At 42.1% G+C, this 21,002-nt stretch overlaps 2 protein-coding genes across 5 annotated transcripts; both read left to right on the plus strand.

The window, feature by feature from the left end:
• The first annotated feature begins 2,565 nt into the window (after positions 1 to 2,565).
• Positions 2,566 to 15,303, plus strand: LOC107267530 (sodium-coupled monocarboxylate transporter 1). 3 transcript variants are annotated; one of them, XM_015739369.2, is made up of 6 exons: positions 2,566 to 2,723; positions 12,029 to 12,400; positions 12,519 to 12,693; positions 12,793 to 12,947; positions 13,060 to 13,200; positions 13,287 to 15,303. In XM_015739369.2, exons 2-6 carry the CDS (start codon positions 12,051 to 12,053, stop codon positions 14,500 to 14,502), a joined length of 2,037 nt encoding a protein of 678 aa, XP_015594855.1. In that variant the 5' UTR covers positions 2,566 to 2,723; positions 12,029 to 12,050; the 3' UTR covers positions 14,503 to 15,303. The 3 variants fall into 3 exon arrangements, with proteins under 3 accessions (XP_015594855.1, XP_015594854.1, XP_024940629.1); XM_015739368.2 differs by lacking the exon at positions 2,566 to 2,723 and adding an exon at positions 3,385 to 3,681; XM_025084861.1 differs by lacking the exon at positions 2,566 to 2,723 and adding an exon at positions 7,969 to 10,304.
• A 546-nt stretch (positions 15,304 to 15,849) lies between these two features.
• LOC107267532 (putative aminopeptidase W07G4.4) lies at positions 15,850 to 20,723 on the plus strand. 2 transcript variants are annotated; one of them, XM_025084862.1, is made up of 8 exons: positions 15,850 to 16,520; positions 17,641 to 17,922; positions 18,036 to 18,144; positions 18,319 to 18,466; positions 18,602 to 18,954; positions 19,039 to 19,317; positions 19,420 to 19,659; positions 20,276 to 20,723. In XM_025084862.1, exons 1-8 carry the CDS (start codon positions 16,504 to 16,506, stop codon positions 20,696 to 20,698), a joined length of 1,851 nt encoding a protein of 616 aa, XP_024940630.1. In that variant the 5' UTR covers positions 15,850 to 16,503; the 3' UTR covers positions 20,699 to 20,723. The 2 variants fall into 2 exon arrangements, with proteins under 2 accessions (XP_024940630.1, XP_015594857.1); XM_015739371.2 differs by lacking the exon at positions 20,276 to 20,723 and adding an exon at positions 19,729 to 20,251 and having other exon boundaries at positions 15,865 to 16,520.
• Positions 20,724 to 21,002: the final 279 nt, after the last annotated feature.

A 21,002-nucleotide genomic window follows, 5' to 3' on the forward strand; every position in this document is an offset into this window, starting at 1 on the left:
CCCCCCCCCCTCCTTCCTCCCATCCCCCCATCCCCTCTTCCTCGTAAAAGTCGATAGGGGATCGTTATTCGCGACTCGCTCTTCCGATTCGGCAGCAGCCGACTAGGCGTCCGCCTGGCGGGCTGGAGGCCGCTTCCGGTCGACCGTGAAGCTTTTGTGGAAAGTCACAAGTTCCGAGTTAAGTTTCGCAAGTATAATCGATTAGCCAGTACCGATCAAGTTGTCGCTGCTCGTGAAGTAATAAAAGGTTGGTTTTAGAAAATTGGAGCAGCCCGTTACAGCCAAGTGGGTGCCCATAAAACAGACTGGGGTTTATCGTGAAATCTGCATGCTCGTAAATGATCTCTGAAAAGACGTTACCGCGAGACTCCCAGTAGACGAGCTAGTAAATACGTTTCGAGAACACGTTACCTTAGGTTAGGGTTGGGTTGGGTTAGGTTAGGGTTTCGAACTTAAGAGCCATGACCGTTACGTAGTGCTCTAACGTTACGTGTGGAAGCCATTGCGATAGGATAGGAGGGAGCCAGTCACGCTAGGTCCATTACTTTTATCTTTTTCTCCTTAGATTATCTGTACCTTCCGACCAATAGGGAATTCGTTGACGGTATAATTAAGTCTGCTCAATTTCCGGAATTTACAAAAAAAAATGTTCTAATCACCACTAGCCAAAGGAAGCTTGGAGACTTTGGGTCCTGAGAACTCGGCGAGATGGAGAGGATAGATAATGAAATTAGGTTTAGAACTTTACTCTAGCGAAGCCTTACTGTATCCGTACGTTACCACTCTCCCTTATCAAGATCGTATCTCAGCATCTCCGGGAGCAGCAACATCGACCCGGCTTGTTTCTAATTTCTATCAATCCTCATTAAGATAACGTTGAGGCATCGTCGAGTTGGTCCAGTTTTACTTAGCTCCTCCTTCTTTCGCATTGCAACTTACCTTGCGACTCCTGCGAATCCTGAAACAAATAATTCCTTCTCATGTTCCAAGCGAATAATAAGCTTTTCGCTGATAGATCGAGTTAAACAAGTGCGAATTTACAGAACGGGATGTCCTATACTGGATTAATTAAAGCAACAACCCGGAGGGAGCGAAATTCAATCAAAATGAATAGAGACACAGAAATAGGAAGCGGACCGACAGGATTCTCATAAAATACATAAAGTTTCTTCAAGTTTCTAGAATATATATATATATATATATATATATATATATATAATCTTGTAAATAACTGGCAAAACCTCTCGTCTTCGTTCTGCCGCTTCAGTTCGCCGGGATATTTAATCCCAACGTCAGGAGTATATTAAAGGCCTTTACTTTCAATGCGAACAACAAAGTCTAGAATTACATCCGCACTCGGACACTTCGACAGTCAGTCAGAGATATACGCGGCGGGATAGGTTCACTTCTGACGTGTGGATATGCAAATAAAAAGGCGACGTGGCGATGCGATAATTGGACGCAGAAAGTGAATCGCGCGATAAACAGAGAATTCCCTGTTTGCCGTAAGACTGGCCTTGCGGTCACATGTCGCATCTTCGGTCTTGCGACTTGCGACTTGCCGTCTCTCTTGGCTCTTCGGCTTCTTCGCTTTGCTCGTGTCGAGGCGCAACGTTTTAAAATAAATTCCTGCCGGCCAGTCTGGCCTCCTTCATTGTCAATGGCAGAAGCCGCGTTTGGCTGCCACCGACCGTGGCCTACGTCGCCGCATCGCCGCGTCGCCGCTCGACTTGGTGCTTCTTACTTTCAGTAGCGCCAGTCCTTACGCAATTCGAATCGACGTTCGTTTTACACCTCGTGACGTTTTCACAGTTATTTCTCGTATCGGTAGCCCGTTGCTCTTAGCTGTGCATACAGACAATTCACATATGTATGTATACTCTCGACTTCACAGAGTGAATCTGACGAGCAGTCTTGAAATTCGTCAAAGTTTAAATGACATTTTGAAAAATTGCCTCAGTGACTTTTACATTTCCACGTTTCCACGGTGCTCCTCGTTATCACACGTTCGAGTTTTGCTATCATCCTTTGCTCAAACCTCTCGAGGGACTTTGGCTCTCGGTGACTATGTAATCGATGGAAAGTTTTCGAAGACTCTATAAAGTGCCAAAAGCGTCTCGATCTGGTTATTTATAAACGCTAATTCGTTCGGTTAATGCGATTTAAATGTTTTTTTGATATTTCGCCAAAAGATCTACATTCAATTTGCCTACATAGTTGACTCTCATTAAATATCAAGTGCTTTTACATTTTCATTAGAAATTTATTAAACTCCACAGATTCATTAATATGCCGTGTCCTCTTTAAAAGACGCTCTCCGCGTTAAGCCGTTTGGTTTCCTCGCTACACAGTTCTCGTATCATCTCTCAAGTTATTCTACCTGTCGGTCCTATATAAACGCAAGACTGTCGACACGCGAGAGAGTTCTTTTTCTTCTCAAAGTCTTAATTCCTTTTCTCTCGTCCTCTTCCTCCATTTCATAATCCTTTTCTCCTATCGGTCCCGATACTTATTCTCTGTCTTACGTCTTTCTGCTTCGACTTGCAAGTAAGTCAAGTCTCATTACTACTCCGCATTCATTATACTCGCAAATTGGTCCTATCGTCTCATAGGAACACGTTGGCAAACGTCACGCGACTTGCACTCGGATATTAGCAATTACGTCGATTACAGTATTGGAAGTGAAATAAAGTGATAATCGGCCACGTGAACAAGCTTATACGGTAAACCCAGCAAATGCACCAGCAGTGCTTTACGTCTTTCCTATATGTATATTGTTACTATTCTAACTGCTTAGTCAGTACGTTAAAAGTTCGCTCTGTCCTTATCTAACGTACGTGACGCATGCCGCATGCTTTTAATTGCGTAATTACATTGTTTTAGACGGTGATTTACATTCGCTTATATCTTTATCGGAGAACTGATTCCGTCAGTGACATCTGATTACCGATTAGTCATACACTCCGAAGGCATCACGCGACACGTAACTAACGTGCGAACCGTACGCGGATGCGTAATTGTTAGATATATTCGTCACGCATTGAATACAGTTGTTCCTGCTTATCGCGATACCAGCTATTCTCATATATCACATTATTTTAATGAATTTTTGCATATTTTACTTTTTTCCCTGTGACTCAAGCTGTTGCGTGAATGCGCCTATGAATGACCCGCTGCTACCGCGTACTATTCGTAGTTAGGTCGAAAGGGAAGCGGAAAACTTGACTCGATTCCTACTTGGAACAGCGCGCTGCTTTGCACACGTGCAAAAAGGCACTTGGGCAACTCTTATCGTCACGGGACGTTGTTGGCGTCGGCGTCGGCGTCGTCCAATTATCGAGCCAAGGGCAGACGGCACTTCTGCCGGATCCAATGAAAAACACGTCAGTTTTGTTTTCCAAGGTGTAGGGCAGCTGCCGGAGGATTATTCCAACAGTCTCTATGTTTATATATCAAAGACCTGCCTATACCCGCTCGGTATCGACGAATTGAACGATACCTCGGCGATATCGGCTACGCGTTATCGGTAAACGATCAAAGATATTTCTGGTAGGACTTGGGCTTCTGCTCAAATAGATTTCGTCAGTCGGCGCGAGTAGCCACCGTAGCTTCATCGTCCGTGAGACTTTTCGCTGTTGGTTCTTTCAAGAACGAAGAGACGAAAATGAATTCAAACAATTCGTAAGTAACTCCGCCGCAGACCGCGAGCGTTCTCATATAACGACGTTAAATTTTACTTGAATGTCACACGTAAAAGGGCTAAAGGCCGTTTAAATATTTCACGTGATAATAGATACCGTTGGGTTAAATTTCAATGCGCCGAGCACCGAATTACGCGTTTTTCACCTGACGCTGTCGCACGTGTCTCCGTTTAACGTTCAAATTCTACAAGAGACCAAACGCCGACATCGAGTCTCATGTTTTTCTTTGTTTGTTCACTCATTCGTTTACTCCGTCATCCGCCTCTCAATCTCTATCTCTCCCTTACTCACCGAGAGTGCTTCAATTAAACACGGCTGAATCACTCGGTCTGCTCGTGGCAAAAGAAAAAAAAATGTTGTGTTTGATATTCGCAAACTGCCAACTCCTTTTCAGTGGTTCACGTGCGATAGCTTGACGGCTATCAGGTTTCTATATAATTATTGAATTGCTCTGAGACATGCGATCGACTATTGATAATATCGAATATTTATCATATGCGATATTGCGGGCAGAGTCAATCTTCGTGAGACAAGACCAGATACGGCTGAAGGAGGTGTAACTTGTGTCAGGGCAACCTTACCTAAGAGAGAGAGAGAGAGAGAGAGAGAGAGAGAGAGAGAGAGAGAGAGAGAGAGAGAGATTTTTTTTCGACATATCTCTAAAGCACATGACTCTGTTGACTCTCGTTGGCTTTGGGGACTAACCACAAAGGCGCGTGACTTTTACTCAGACGGAGCAGCTCGTGGATGCTGTTGACATAGTGGATGATGGCGATGATGATGGTAATGACTCGGGGGAAGGGATCATGTAGGCCAGACGGATTTGTTATGTTTGGAGTTACAGCCTCTTTGACAATAACGTTGGCGTCGTCATAAATTTCTTTTTATGTTTGCGGAAAATAAGCGTTTTAGGAATTCCGTGTGATATAAAGTGTTGAGATTTACCGGCGTCGCGACGTCGACTCGATCGGTACCGGTTGTCAACCCGTGAGCGCCGGTAGTTGACAAGGCTATTGGTTATTTACGTCATCTATACCTATACCTTATGCTGCTTATTCAATATACTTTTTTTTTGTTTCTTTATTGGATTCTTTCTCGCTTTCTCTCCGACGGAGATGATAGACGAGATAATGCTTAGACACGTGGAGAAGGGAATTTTGAAAAAGATTATTGTAAAGCCCTCTTGAAAAATGGGGTAGTCCCTACCTTGACGTCAGCGACCATTTCAAAAGGATGTTATTACTTTATTACGCGGGGTAGGACGTTGGTCCAGCGAGGAGGGATCGACCAAGAGATGAATAAGGATGCTTGGCAGAATTTATCCGAAAATCGTGCAGATAACCAATTGATATTAATAATAATACTACCTGTATGGCGAGACCTGGAGGTGGCTTAAGTAGGGGTGAGGAAAAGTTTCAAGGGGTCAAAAAGTTGTGCAATTATAATTAGAAACGGCAAAATTTCAAAGGCGGATAATTTTCGGTAGCCTCATAAGAAGAGACGTTTGCAAAGCGTGGCGTATCGCATCGTTAGGGTGTTTTATTAGGCGCGGGGATTATAAAGCCCTTAGTAGTAAATGGTTGGTAAATACGAAACGGTAGTATTTTTGAAGCGTTCCCTGTACAAGTACTATAAAGCTAAATCAAGAATCATGGGAGAATATAAAAGTACAGAGAGACTCTTTACCCGAAATGACTCTCGTACTTATGTTTCCAATAAAATATCTTGTAAAGGTCTAAAGATGTGAAAGAGTTACCGATACATTTACTGTAGGAATTGATCGTTCCGAGTCGATTGCCATGAAAATCAATGAAATTTGTGCAAGAGATCAGGGAGTATTGAGAGGGTGAACGACACAGTCAAATATATTTTGTTCGTTGGGGTACCGTTCACACCGAATTTTTTTATAATATTAATCTCCCGATGATTTTTTATAGGAAAATTGATCGATCAGTTTTCAATGTTATCGTGCTGCCCACTAGTTTTTTTCCGAATGAAAAATAAGAAAAAAAAAAATCAAACTGCTCCTAAAACTTGGAATCTAAAATCACTTTGCCCACAAAATTAAATACGCAAATGGCTACGTTCTACTCGTCGGAGGTCTTTCGGAAGTGTATACGTTCATGTATATTGAAATGTGCGATTACGTGTTAAGAAATCTCGTTTCCTCCATCTCGAAGCTTCCCCTTCCGCAGTATAATTTTCCTTCGCAATTGAAGAAATTTATATATACATAGATATCATTTGACTTAACATTTCTCAAAAATAATGATGGACTGTAATGTCCTGTGGGCTAATGGCAGTAGAGGCGGCTATGTGATTATTTTAATATTTTATACGAAAATTTGCATAAAGTACTGAAATACTGAACAAAAACGTCTCCGGTCTACGACACGTGCATATTCGCTATACATATACGAACCGTTAGACAATATTTATTCTATCTTTATCTTATCTTATCCAGTCGCGTTCACGGTTTCAAATTATGTGGCTGGATGACATTTTCAAATGCAATCTAAGAGGAAATTATTATTATTATTATTATATTTCGTACCTAAATTTCTTAACGTTTTCTAATTGCTTCCTCACTTTATATCGTAATTGTGTATTGACTGTACACTTCCTTTCCCTTTCAGAGAAACTTCACGTTGCATCAAAGGCTGCATTTTCGTTGGAAATGCACTTCTTTATGCACTCTGAGGCAAATGGGCTTATATACATAATAAATTTAAATGCCTTTCAAGACTTCCGGCGACATCACAAAATATTTACATTTCAAATATGAAATGTTGTACGATTGCAACGAGTACACCTTCACGTTACGTCATTACTAAATCATTCCGAATAAGAAATGCAAATCAAAGATATAAAAGTTCTTTGCACAAACAGGTCGTCCACGATTTTCCAATATTTTTCACCTGTAACTCCTAGATGGTCTTCAGTGCATCTTGCGGTTTTTCTCGTGTCCAGAGAATTATTTACGGTTGAGTTTAAAAGATTTGTAGAAACCAATTATAATACAAAGAGCTATTGTATTTTTCGCCTTTTAAACTAAAAACCACGTGGGTGAAAACTTGGCGCATGAAAATTGTCAAGATTAAGCATCATTATGAAGATTATCATCACCGCAATGTCTGTATAATCTCCAGGCCTGATAAAGAAACCCTAATGACACGATATCCCAAGTTTTTAAAACACCTCCTCTTCGAAACTGACAAAAATTTTCCACTTTCGAAATTGTTTAAAAAAAATTTCCATTATACACTTCCCGAGTTTACTAATTTTCGGGTCATTAAAATTATTTTGACAATCCTTGCAGCTGCTAAAACATCCTCCCGTCAATCGGCGATATAGCAGACTCTGCAAATATCTCCTGCTTTTAAGCTGACGAGAATGTTCTGCTTTCAAAATTTGTGTGACGAAAGGAATGTCAACCGCGGACATCTGGAGTCCACTAGTTTGCAGGTGATAAAAATTATCTCCACGATCCTCACACCTGGTAAAACATCCCGTCAACAAATCGCGACTTACCAGACTCTGCAAATATTCCCTTGTTTTATATCGCCGAAAATTTGTTCTTTTCGGAATTTGGAAGGAAAAAATTTCAACTGCACGCATCCCGAGTCCACTACTAGTTTTCGGATCGGAAAAATTATCTCCGTAATCGTCACGTCCGGTACGAAATTTCTATCGGGAAATCGCGATTTACCAAACTCTGCAAATACGAGTATCTTGTCTTTTAGGCTGTCGAACAATTTTTAGCTTTAGAAGATTAAAACGAAAATATTTGAACCGCAGAACTTTTCGGGTCGTCGAAACTTCCCCCACTCCTACTCAAGCTACGATCAGGTCTCGCCACGTGCACTCAGAGAAGGAAATAGTTACTTGTATTATTTGTCAACTATGAAAAATAGTAAAATTAAAGGACCATAGAAATATATGGTTAAAAATAATAAAAATATATAATTTATAACTAAATACAAATTACTGTAATGCAGTTGGAGACACTTCTGAACGAATCTCTATTGAAATTGTATCGTTTAACGTTCCTCAAGATATATCAAATATAACGATCGAGACAATGAAATAATTAACTACATAAAAAGAAGTATAAAAAAGGGATATGCGCACTTTTGGTTTTTGGCTAAATCTTTTGGTAGTCCTGTGAGCGGAATTCGCACCTGCGATTGTCGGATTGCTCGGCGCGAGGAATGTAGCGACACCCAGCCCAATTAATTGCTAAATATTACTTCATTTAAACCAATAACCATCATTATTTGTACATATGAAAACAATCGGTTTTCCTGAAGTTATCCAAAGAAGATAATTCAATAAATACATACGGTTCATTGAACTGAAGATATTTCATATGGTACGTTATGCAATAAATTTTTTCGGCGTACGGATACTATTACTACTGGTATATAGATATGTATGATATTATACATATATATATAACATGTGTCGTATGTGCATCGATATCTCAGTGATTAATATCATTATCATAATCTTCTAACTGTTTCGTAATAACCTTTTCGCAAATTCTTACAACTCCTAAAAGTTCATTTGATTCGTATAATATATTAATTGCAGCATTAATTATTTCGCAATGTTAAATATATTCGCGCGATCCGTTTCCGCCACTGTAAACCTATACCTCGCAGTGCACAAACTGTAATTACAAAGAAAACAAATCCTACTCTAACTTATTCATAATTTCAGTACTTGTCACGGGCCAATGCTTCTTATTTCTCTTTGCTTTTCAGTGTCACCCGAAAGCGCACTTTTTCACAAACTATAAGATTTCCACGTAACGTAGCACCATGTGATTGTTAATATCGTTATTATGCACTGGAGCTCTGACGGTCACAAGAGAGACAGACAGATAGACATAAGGTTTATTTGATCGCGGAGAAAACTCCATAGCGACTACAGGCAAGAACATGCAATATTTCACCTTGCGAAAATAGTAAGCAATCGTTTTTTACAGTCAAAAGTTAATTACACTGAAAAAATTCCAAGAGTAACAATAAACAAGATAAGGTTAGTTAATTTATTAACGAAGTAAGTAGGTAAGACTAGGAGATTAAATTAACGTAAATATTTGGTGTGCATCTGTTAACAAGAGTACACGATCGCGCCAGACGTGTAATGGCATACGCAGGCTAGACCTATAAGATGGCTGGACCAGTGAGCGGAGAGGCTGCCAGCGACTCCTCGGAACGCAGGACTTTCAGGCGTACCATTCGAAAGTCTGATAGAGTTTCAGCAGTGGTGACAACAGCTGGCACAGAATTCGAAAATTGGATTCCTGTGATCAGAAAAGACCTATCAAGTGTGACAGTCCGGGCTGGTGGACGATTGACACGCCCGGTCAGTCCTACTGGCGTTGCGACGCCTCGTCGTACTGGGACTCAAATGCAATTTGCCCGTGAAAAAAGCATAGGTAGCATAGCACCAAGGTGCCTATAGAAATCACATCCAATTAGAAAAGGTCGACGATTGGCCGATGTGACCCATCCGAGTCGACGTCTGTGATGCCAAATGTGGACATTACGTGGCAGTCGAAGCAGAAAACGAACGCCGTTGTTTAATGATTGGGTTAACTTATTTTCTGGCACTAGTAAATTATAGGTTGGCGCCTGGCGACAGTCGTCAACCAGCCGAAAAACTGCAGTATGAGTCCCCCCATTCATACACGGAAGCCAATTATTCAAGGGTCAAAGACACTGGTGGCTCTAAGAAAATCAATGATTTGACTGTAGACAATGAGCTGTAATACCTCAGAGAGAGAGAGAGAGAGAGAGAGGGAGAGAGAGAGATGGGTCGGTAATCAGATGTCACTGTCGGATTGCGCACTTTTGATATTGGCGTGACAAAAGAGGATTTTCATAATGCGGGGAAGTCTGCAGCGGCTAGGAAGGTATTAAGATGTAGTGTCACTGTGGGAAGTAACAATGATTTGAAAACGTTATAAGCTTGGATGGGTAAATTGTCTGGGCCGAACGCAGAGAGAGAGAGAGAGAGAGAGAGAGAGAGAGAGAACGCTATAAGACCACTGCATCAAAAACCAGTGTCACGTGGCTAAATCGTAAATCTGCATGTAAATAAAGAAGCAAAATGAAAAGCATACAATAAAAGAAAGTAAATCGTGATCGATTATACAATATTATAGGCTGGGACGTGAGTAACGCGGTGCACAAATATGCACGAGCGTGTGCGTTGCGGTTGGGGGGGATAATTAATGGCCGATTAAAGTGTCATCGAGAGGAGCAAATATTTAACGAGTGACTTCTACTAGCACTCGGGAACCCGAAAGGCGGAGCTTAGAAGACGATGTACGTGTGCCGCACGCGTCTCCCCTACCATCGTCCGGATGTCACTTACACCAGAGCCAAAAACAAACACCGCTCAGAAAATTAGATCATCGGTTTCTTGGTTTTTTTTGGCGCTGTGGGGAGGGAGGATTTTTTTTCGCGAAATTCACACAATTCCATATATAATCGATCGTTTGAATTTATCGTCTTTCGTCTCTTTGTCTAGTCATATTCTTCGTATCGGGATTCTGCTTAGCGATACTCACGTGCATCGGGTAATTCAAAAGTATGACTTTTAATATTTTTCCGCGAAGATTCATAATCGAGATGGGAAAATAATAAACCGGTTAAACCCATCGTCACGATGCCTGCATGGTGGCTGCGAACGTTCATTAGCACGCGCACCATCCATTGTACCGAGTTAAAAGACACGAGAGGAACGATAAGAAGTAGAATGCGAAAAATGACGCTTGGTGTATTTATTTTTAATTATCAATTTTTTTTAACTCATCCTCTAGGGTATTGCGATCGTGAGGATTGACTCGTAAAAATTTGCACGATTAAAAAAAGTGTGGTAAACAAGTTTATTGGATGCGGAATCAACGTCGTGTTTTCGTAACTTGCTGGTCATGGTATACTGCGATCAGTCACAAGGTTTTACTTATTTTACTCTTGGAAACATTCATACTATTTTTAATACGTCTGGCAATCGTTTCGCTCTCTCTTGCTCTTCTTTTCTCCTGATCCTCTACTCTCTCACTGAATATTCCCTTCTCTCGAGGGACTTGCGGCCTGACGATAGACACGCAGCCACGCAGCCACGCATACAGGCTAACACGCATGAACGTCAATTTGATGACGACAATCGTAGCGATACGCTTAAAATTATCAAACTAATTGGCTTAAATTAGATAAAGTATGTGTAGATTCTAAATGTCCTAAATATTTTTTAATGTAAGAATATTAGGGCCATCGATAATGTACGAGTTACTCGATTACGTATAAATTCGCATACGTTTACGTATTGAGATAATAATGACTGGAACATGAAAACACATAATTTCGAATTTCGTAACTTCGCGCTACTTCCATGTGTATCGTAACTTATGCAACTTTTTTGTATCCCGGTACACATAGCCGATCTGGTCCAGGCGTCATTCTTCTAAACCGCAGCTGTTAATAAAAGGATGAGCAACCGGTGTCTCATTATTATTCGCTTCTAGGGCAAAGAGGTCGACTCGACTGAATTTATGATCGACTTACGATCGATATACGATCGGTCGAGATTGCCCGATAAGAAATTTCAAGAAAATATATTCTTTGATCGACGATTAAATATTTCCCAACAATCAGCAAAAATCCTTTTGACAAGCGTTTACGGCTCTAAGAAAAGGGCCTCTGGCCACGTTCTCGCTGTTATTTTCATTATTCGAATAATCCACTTTATCTTTCTCGAAAAATCACGCCTTTCGGGAGCACGTGCTTTCGTGTACGAATTTTGTTGTCTCAGATGGCCCCTGTGACAATATTAGGAAAATGCTGATGGCACTGTGCAAAGGATGACGATAAACAATGTCACGGAGATAAGAGGGAGGAAGTCTGCTGGTCGTTAGCATAATAACACCGAGTGCTTCACCTCCTGGTAGTCAGTACGTGCCAAAGCGCCGATCGGTTCGCATTAATTCAATCTGCTTAGCTCGGTTACCTCATTCGTTCGATCCTTCCTCCTCGGCGCCTCAACCAATCAATATATATTTTCTAAAACTTCTTCCTCCCATTACACGTTCCCTCGCCGTACTTTCCGACTGTCTTCGGCACTCGGCTATTTCCCGATTCCCGATTCCCTATTCCCGATTTCTTGACAAAGAAAATTTTAACATTTTCGTACCGACTCAACTTCAAGCTCAAGATTTTCGTTAGACGCAATTTCCTCGTTGTTTCCTCTACGTGTCATTAATCCGTCCTCACTTCCTGGATATTTATCCGTCACGCGTCGCTTATCTTCGGCAGACGAGAAGACTTCGAGGTGGCCATGAGAAACTCGTCGATGGTGATAGACTACTTGGTCTTCGTCGTCTTCATAGTCGGGTCTTTCATCGTCCCGCTGTGGGAGAAGTTTCGCACGAAGACGACGGAAACCAAAGCGGACTATGTATTCGCCTTGGGAAAGGTCTCCATGGGCGCCATGATGCTGTCAATCGCCAGGGGGACTCTCGGCGTCAGATCGTTCCTTGGCTACCCTTCTGAACTGTATTACAGGGGTAGCGCCATGTGGGAGACTCTCTACGGGATGCTCCTGGCTTACCCCATCGTCTGCTATATATTTGTTCCTGTCTACTACAGTCTTGGGATTACATCGGTCTATCAGTATTTGGATATGAGGTGACTATCGATAAAAAATCAATTGATATACAAGTAATAACGTGTTAATGTATTTCTTATACTCGATAATGAATCTTATCTCTCGATCGACTGATAACCCATTTTTTTTCCTTTTCAGATTCAATTCCAAACTGGTCAGATGTCTTGCTAGTTTCTCTTACGTGATCCGCAGCTTACTCAATCTTGCTGTGACCGTATTTACTCCTTGCGTCGCTCTCAATACTGTTATTGGTCTTCCGTATTGGGCCAGCATCACTTCTATCACTACGATATCGGTTCTCTTTACCATCATGGTACCTTTTACGTTTAATTTTTGTCCTGTCACTTATTTCAAGAATGGACGTCAAAGACTTCCTTAGGATTGAGAGTAATCGCGGTATTATTGTTTCCAGGGAGGACTCAAGGCTGCTATTCTCTCGGACGTCATTCAGGGCCTCACTATGATTGGCGTATCAGTTGCGATAATTATACAGGGTGTCGTTGACGTTGGTGGTGTCGGACCTGTACTGAACGTCACTTACGAGCGAGGCCGTCTTGACTTCTTCGAGTAGGTTGCTAGAAAATTGAAAGAAAATTCTAGTATACATATCCCCAGAAAATTAATCGTCTTCGACGCCGACTGGTGTATGTGAATAACTTTATTGATTTATAATTTTTAGCTTCAACTTGGACCCGACTATTCGTGTGACGACGGTGTCTGCAATAATTGGACAGCTGTTTATGAGTCTCTCGGTTTTTGGCTGTCAACAAAATTTCGTGCAGAGATACTGCAGTATGAATAGCCAGAGAGAAGTTGTCAAGTGAGTTTCCAATCGACTACGAATGAGCTTTATCAGCCTGGTTCAAAATATTTTACTTCTATGAACCTAATTTTTACTTTCTTCAGGACTATGATGGGGAACGTTCCCGTGATCACGGTTTTATTTTCCCTCTCTTGGGTCGTCGGGATGGTCATCTTCGCCAACTATGCGGACTGCGATCCTAAGAGTCTTGGGTACATCTCAAAATTCGACGAGATCGTCCCTTTCTATGTAGAGGATAAGTTCATCTACCTGCCAGGATTGTTGGGACTTGTAATGGCAACGCTGTTCAACAGTGCGCTCACCTTGGCCGTGTCCAATCTCAACTCTTTGGCGACCGTAACCTTCGAAGACTTCCTCGGACAGATTCCTGCCCTGAGTGGACTCAAAGATAAGCACCAGTTGCGCGCCATTAAAATTATCGGCGTCATATATGGATTCATCATAATGGGCGTCAGCTTCCTTGTCGGCATGTTATCCGGAGTTATAGAATCTTCCATGCTGATGACCTCAGCGACCTCCGGACCTTTGCTCGGTGTCTTCTTACTGGCCATGCTGGTGCCCTGCGCCAATTGGAAAGGGGCATCGGCTGGGATGATCTTCAGCCACGTGACGACCCTCTGGATCACCTTCGGTAGTCTCACCATTACCAAGAACGTCGAGATGCTACCCCTCTCGACCGAGGGATGCCGCAATGACACCATATCGCCTTTCGTCGTCCAACCAGCTACGATCAAATCGTACCTGACGCACCATACGAACGTCACTTCTAGTTCAGCAAGTACAATGATGATGTCGACGACGCAGAGCACGATCCTTGGGTCCAGCGAGGAACTCTCACCTCTGGACTATCTTTATAGTATCACGTATATGTATTATGCCTTTATTGGCAGCTTCACTACTGTCTTCGTCGGCATCGTCGTCAGCCTCTTGACGGCCGATCCGAAGAACGACATCTACGAGGAACATCTTCTTCATCCGCTTGTTCTGAGGTTGTCCCGATGGTTCCCCGGTAAACCAAGGCTCTACGCCGGCACGAAGCATCTGGACGAGAATGAAGATTCCACGAAGAGCAGTAATTCCGCAAATGTCAATCGAAATGTTAATTCTGACAATTCAAATTCAAATAATGCAAATGGCACTAATAATACTGGAGCAACGGAGAAGACATTTCCGGGACGTGTCGGTGAGGATGGGAAGATCAATCTGAACGAGACCTACGCGAATAAGCTGAATGCCTTTAAGGACATCTCCCTTGAGGTAGCCAATGAGATAACAAAGGACTCGATAACGAGGCTCTGATGACAAGATCAGTGCGAAAGTGACGCAACTAAGAAAAATCGAATTATTTTTGCTCGATTGACTCTCTTGCGCAATTTCTTCTGTGCCGGAAGTAAACTGACCTTGAGTATGCCTTGGCACGTACTTAAATTCTCATTAGTGCTAATTAACAAAAAAAGAAACTGTCGCATTGTGAATTGGGACTAGCGAGCTGTAAGATATAGTCACTACAATGTGTGATTGTGTTGATAAATACTCATCGATTTCTTGCTGCGCGTCGGTATCATATGACTGAGAAATCAAAGTTCGAAGAAGCAGAATAGAAAATCGCGCGGCAAATAGTAATTAATCATCTGAACGTGTATTCATCGCGTATTTATAACGTTCGGTATTATAGAGAAAAAAAACTGGTAATAGGAAATCAGTTTTTTTTTTCAAGATTCACGGTACAAAAAAGTTCTTTCTAGTTTTTGTTACACCGTGGCTGAGCCGTTACCCTTTATAATTTACCTTATATTATGAAATTAGTTTAGTCACTTGGTTAGGCGTCGACGCATGTTTGCGAACTTGTTTGATTTTTGTACGAACGATATCTACTCTCATCCCAAATTTCCTCGATTTCTCGTGGATAGTGCATTTTATTGATTTTACGTAACCGTATATATAGGACCCAGGACGTCTTCAGTGGCAAGCCGACCTTCATCAACATTCTAGCCACTGAAAGTAGCACTTCTTTTTCGTTTATCTACTTCGCGATATGTAAATATTATAAATACGCATATGCTCATTAATAAAAATATAATTAAATATATAAATTTGAATCGAAATTCGTAAACGTTTCTACCTACCTACGCGCATGGCCCTTTGACCTTGCAGCAAATTCGAAACCTTCACTGAAAGCTGTTCGTAGTGTGCCTGTAGATGAGTGATAAGGCTCCAGGCTTCAATTGCTTAAGATAACGCTCTGTGCGGCGAAATCTCGTTATCAGGAGTGAATGATCTAAGAAGTGAGCGAGTGAAGGGAAAGGGGCACTTTAGGGATTTCACGTAGATAGAGCACGCATTGAAGCGTAATTCCAAAAGTCCTGCTGGCTAAATGCGTAACGCCTATCGAGCGGAGCCTGCGGGCGTCCATTGATTGTATCAGTGATTGAACGCCATTTTATCGGCTATGTACACGTTTCTAATGATTTTTTAATTTTCAAAAATTATAATAAAAATGATTTTCATGAAATTCGGACGACTTCCGTACCATTGTGGCAGCGATCGGGACGATCTAAGCGGTTATCGACAGTAACAGGCAGTCATGGTACAGGTGATAACGGTAATAATCTACAGGCGGTGCCTGAGAATATTTTACAGTAGATAGTCTCGGTAGTCTTGCACCGTCAGATGTACATACAAGCATGTGCTCTGGTTCGAGGTTGTTACGTCGCGCGTCGTTTTCCCACTCACAGTGGTGTAGAATGAAAAGCGGATCGTCATAGAGTGTACGTGTGTAAATACATGAGGTAGAGTAGGATAAGAGCAAAATCAAGGGGAAAGACAAAAGGAAAGATGAGTTTGTTAGAAAAGTGCTGAAATGTGTTGAAAAACATTTGAGATTTCAGAAACCGATCGAGTGGCAGACAGAAATCGTAACTGAGCAGGAAGCGATGTTGAGTCGGTAAACACCGGCAGAGCGCGCGGCAGTATCATTCTCAACTACGTTCGTCATCTGAACAGCCATGGTTCCAGGTTGCATCGCGCCATCCCTCGCATTCCTCGCTCAGAAAACCGGACGATTGCCGCTCATTGTTCTTCGACCAACACCATAGACTGCTGCTCCGCAAAGGTTCTCAGGAAATTGCCGACTAGCTTGTAACACGCCAGTGCGTTCTTAGTGAAATCAACAGAACGCGCTTCTTGTCATTTCTTCGAAAGTTTGTTTCATCTTAGTGACAAGGGAACGTGAATCCATGTACGCGTAAAAAGCGTGTTTACCTCCGTTGACGTTTGCTTCAGTTTTACGTCAAATTCACAATGGCCGTGGAATCGAGGTAAGTGTACAAATTCAGCACCCTTCTTTCTGTTTCTGCAAATTTTCCTTTCGATCCACACTAACTCTCCATACTGGCTTTTCATCGTTCACGCGTCCTTTTTTATTAATTTGACTGTTCGCACTCATTCGTTTTTTTTTCCATTTTGATGATAACTTTCAATGGTAGTCCCCTTCGTAAATTCCTTTTTCTCGTCGACTGCTTTATTTCCACTTTTGGCATGTTTCTTTGAAGGCACGAAAAAGAAGAAGTCAACCTCAGGACACTTGTTTCTTCTCCTTTTATCTCCTTCTAGTACCCACTCTTGTTTGTTAAAGCGTCACTGACACGAGGACGTGTCAACTCGTATTCAGGATTCAACTTTGAGCCGGCAGCTTCCAATGGCAAGAACAGTTGTCATGTTCTTGAAATTCTGAAGATGCTTCTCGTGAATGTTTTCCTCGCGCATGTCGACTCAATCGATCGACCATTCCGGCTACGTAGGCATGCGTACCACCACTGGCTACGTTTCCACCATACAAGATTTAGAGAGGATTCACCAATTACGCTACACTTCTTTTTAACCCTTGCAGGCGATTGGTTAATCCTCTCTAATCCTGTATAGTGGAAACGAAGCGACGCGGCCCCTTTGAGGGTCTGAATAGGAGACTGTGCGCATAGGGCATATTAAACTACCTCTGATCATATTATTTCTGACCTTAGAGTAGCTACAAATTACAAACTCGTGCCGCCTGTCTCTCCTTCTATGGTTGGTGGGTTCTCTTGAATTGAGAGTAATAACTTAAAAATTTAACGCAGTTATTTTCTCGTTAGTCTCTGTGCCTCCTGCAAAACAGTTAGGGCCGTATGAATCCGTCAATACAAGACTCTTAATAATAAAAACAAAACAATGCTGTTTTTTTTTTAAAGATTTCAGAGAAAAAACTTTAGAATACGGTGAGACGTGCGCCAGCACGTCACAGTATTAATTTATTTGGTTTGATTTTTTGTTCGGGCTCTCTCGAATGAGTTGATATAATCGATTTTAAAAACTACCTGTAGATACACGATTGCGACGACTAATTAAATCTAGAAGGGTGATTAAGTAAAGCTTGATAAACGTTTTTGATTTTTTTTTTAGATGGATGCCTTGTCAGTTGAAAATCGAAGCCAATCTATGCAGCGCCGACTACGATGGGATCATCCTCGTATCTGGAAGTGCACCCGGATTCGATGAACCAGAACCCTTCAAAACGGTTCTATATGCTGCTGCACAAATCGACTCCGCTTTGGGGACGATTGGAGCTGTTCTCCCTATTAATCTACCAGCAAAAAGGCTTGTTTATAGTCCAACGGGTCCCCTCAATATGGATTATCACGATGTTCGAAGCTTTGGGGAAGCAGCGACCAAAGGAATCCAAAGGTTACACGACCTACATCCGAATAACTTATTCTATTTATAAACGTGAAAATCTTGCAAGAGACGTCTCTTGTTTATTTTACTAAACACTTCCTCTGTTCGCTTCTACATCGCAGAGCTCTGAAGGCAGGTGTACGTTGCCCGCTGTTGGCACTTTTACCGGATGTCCGTTTTGAGAATGTCGAACTGGTAACACTTCTAGGTGCACTCGAAGGGCTTTACGTGGTAAGTATTCCAGATGCTGGATCACACTATTGCCAGCTTGTTCGGTGAATGAATAGGTAGATGAGTGGATGAATGGATGAATAGTTAATGAGATTGAGGTGAGAAAAGATACCATGGATACGGACTAGTGAACTATAGGATTTGAACACATGCACGGTTTCTCATGAATTTCAGCCATTGGAGGTGAGAGAAATTGGTCCTGAGAAATGCTACAAGGCGTGCCAACTTGGTGTCTGGAGTCCAATTTGCAATAAGAAACTTCAGGGAGTCGTAAAACTGGCGTCTGCCTTGGAAAGCGGTAGATATGTCGCCAGAGATATTGGTAAGATAGAAAGTTACTTGAAAATTGATAGAATAAAATAATAGTTTGTTCACTTAAGCATTCAGTTTATTGGAGATGATGTCATCTCACTTAACAGAAAGAAATTTCAGATATTTAATTTAAAGGTATTTACAGGAGGAGCCGACCCTGAACGAATGGCGCCTCCGCGCGTCGAGGAATACATTGCTCAACTATTCTGCGGATCAAATGTCATGATGCAAGTGGTGAACGACCAGGATACCTTGTTACAAGAGTATCCGCTCTTTGCAAGTGTAAATCGTGCAGCTTCCGTAATTCCACGTCATGCTGGTCGTATAATTTTCTTGACCTACGAACCTGCGAATCCTGCTTGCGTTCTCGAGACTGTGATGTTAGTCGGTAAGGGTGTGACCTATGACACGGGTGGTGCGGATATTAAGTTTGGTGGAAGTATGTCCGGCATGTCCAGGGATAAGTGTGGCGCAGCTGCCTGCGTTGGATTTATGCAGGTTAGATAAATTATCATAATTAATGGTAAGTTAAAGGAAACGATTTAATGAAAATTAAAATTTGAAAGAACTTGTCTCGTGTAGGTGGTTAATCTTCTGCAACCGCCAACCGTAAAGGTCGTCGCGACACTTTGCGTCGTTCGAAATAGCGTCGGCGAGAATGCCTATGTCGCTGACGAAGTAATAACAGCGAAATCCGGTGCCAGAGTGCGCGTGGCTAATACCGATGCCGAAGGGAGAATGGCAATGGCCGACGCACTATATCACATGAAGGAGATGGCTCTGTGCTCTGTCAATCCGCACATCTTCACCATAGCCACTCTGACGGGACATGCAGTCCTTAGCGCCGGTCAAGGATATTCGGTGAGTAATTTTATTAATGAAAACTGAAATTTTTCCCTATAACAAATGTTTGACGATTTATTAATAATTCCTTCATCGTTTATCTGATTTTTATCACGACAGATTGCCATGGATAACGCCGTTGCCAGACTGGTCAGTAACGCCGAAAAGCTTCAGGCTTCTGGCGAGGTCCTGGCTGATCCTTTCGAAATATCCAGGATCCGCCGAGAAGACTTTCGGTTTCACGAGGGTCAAGCCGAAGGTGACGATATCCTGCAGGCTGGCAGAGGTGCCAGCACGAAGATTAACAGAGGTCATCAGGGTCCGGCAGCATTTCTCATTAAGGCCTCCGGTCTTGATAAGGTAAACACAACATTCATGCCTCATGCCAAAGCTTACAGATTTGACATTATTTTCTACTCAAACTTTCAGCATGGAGTAGGCTCAGGAAAACCTATAAAATATTGCCACTTGGACGTGGGAGGGAGCGCTGGTGATTTGCCGGATCAGCCTACCGGTGCTCCTATCCTGGCACTCGCCAATCGATTTCTAATTAAGAATCCTACCGATAAGGTCCAGGAGCAGCAAAAATAATGTTGGAGTGGCAAAAACTCCAAAATCGATATCCCCTTTTTTGTTTCCAGCTCTCCTGAACCCTGATCACCCTCAGCCAGTAGCTTCTCTACCCCCCTATCCTACACAGGACTACTCGCAATCAGTATAAGTCGCAAATTTAATTGCGTTTGAAATGAGTAACCCAGTAGAACTTGTACAGTTTTTTACAGCTATTCACAGAGAACCATCTAACTTTAAACTGTTTTCTCTATTTCCTTTACAATGTCTTTCATGTGGCCTACTAATTTTACTGGCCGCTCCTACGTAAATTATTGTGATATAACAATTGAGTCCTAATGGACTGTAATAAATAGGATACTTACTTTCTACGTATAATTAACTGTTAATGACTTAATAATTCCAGCACGGAGTCTGCAGCTGTTCACCCTTGAAATTTACCCACATTGACATGGCAGGACATCTTCCCAATCCACATCACCAACCCTACAGTGGTAATCCCATCCTCGCCCTGTCCTATTGCTATCTCATACAGGGCAAGTGTCTCACCGTGAGAAATGATCTGCCAATGGAAATGCAATATGTCTGCGAAATCGACAGTAAACCTATATGTATTCCTTCGCCTCAACCTTGCCAACCATGTCAACCCTGTCCTCCAACCTGCGAAGTTCAGTGCATGCCGTGTTGTACGCCACAGAATCCAATGTCGTCAGCACCGGCGACATGTTCACCCTCTTACGTACCATGTCAATCTTCAGAACCTGTTTGCGTTCTTGAACCCATATGCCTACCAAATTCTAAAAGGAATGGACTCAATTCTTGTACTTGATATTAAATGGAATAGATAAGCATAATTGGCCTCTGCGTCATTGGTAGTGGATTATGATTTTAAAGGTAATCCGTGATTTTTAGTAACTGATTGATTTATTATTGGGTTCTTGTAGGAGCTAGAGTTTGCAAACCTGTATTCGTTATAATGAATCAAAGAATGAGATAATCGTGTTATGGCTGAAGGTAGTTCTTGCGAGGACTACTAGATGGCGTTTCAATCAACCTAGTGTATCCATGCAGGCTAAGAGTAAGAGGAAATGATAAACCATCGTTGAGTTTCTTAAAGTCTGTCAGAGATGGCG

Source organism: Cephus cinctus, unplaced genomic scaffold (assembly GCF_000341935.2).
Source record: "Cephus cinctus unplaced genomic scaffold, Ccin1 Ccin1_scaffold0407, whole genome shotgun sequence".
In the NCBI taxonomy this organism is placed as follows: domain Eukaryota; kingdom Metazoa; phylum Arthropoda; class Insecta; order Hymenoptera; family Cephidae; genus Cephus; species Cephus cinctus.

Excerpts from the sequence above, each read along its gene's own strand:
- LOC107267532 (XM_025084862.1), top strand. Across the intron at positions 18,145-18,318 it reads CACTCGAAGGGCTTTACGTG|CCATTGGAGGTGAGAGAAAT; the intron begins GTAAGTATTCCA and ends CATGAATTTCAG. Across the intron at positions 18,467-18,601 it reads ATATGTCGCCAGAGATATTG|GAGGAGCCGACCCTGAACGA; the intron begins GTAAGATAGAAA and ends AGGTATTTACAG.
- LOC107267530 (XM_025084861.1), top strand. The coding sequence starts at position 10,078 with ATGTCACTTACACCAGAGCCAAAAACAAACACCGCTCAGAAAATTAGA. Across the intron at positions 12,401-12,518 it reads TATCAGTATTTGGATATGAG|ATTCAATTCCAAACTGGTCA; the intron begins GTGACTATCGAT and ends TTTCCTTTTCAG. Across the intron at positions 12,948-13,059 it reads GGCCGTCTTGACTTCTTCGA|CTTCAACTTGGACCCGACTA; the intron begins GTAGGTTGCTAG and ends TATAATTTTTAG.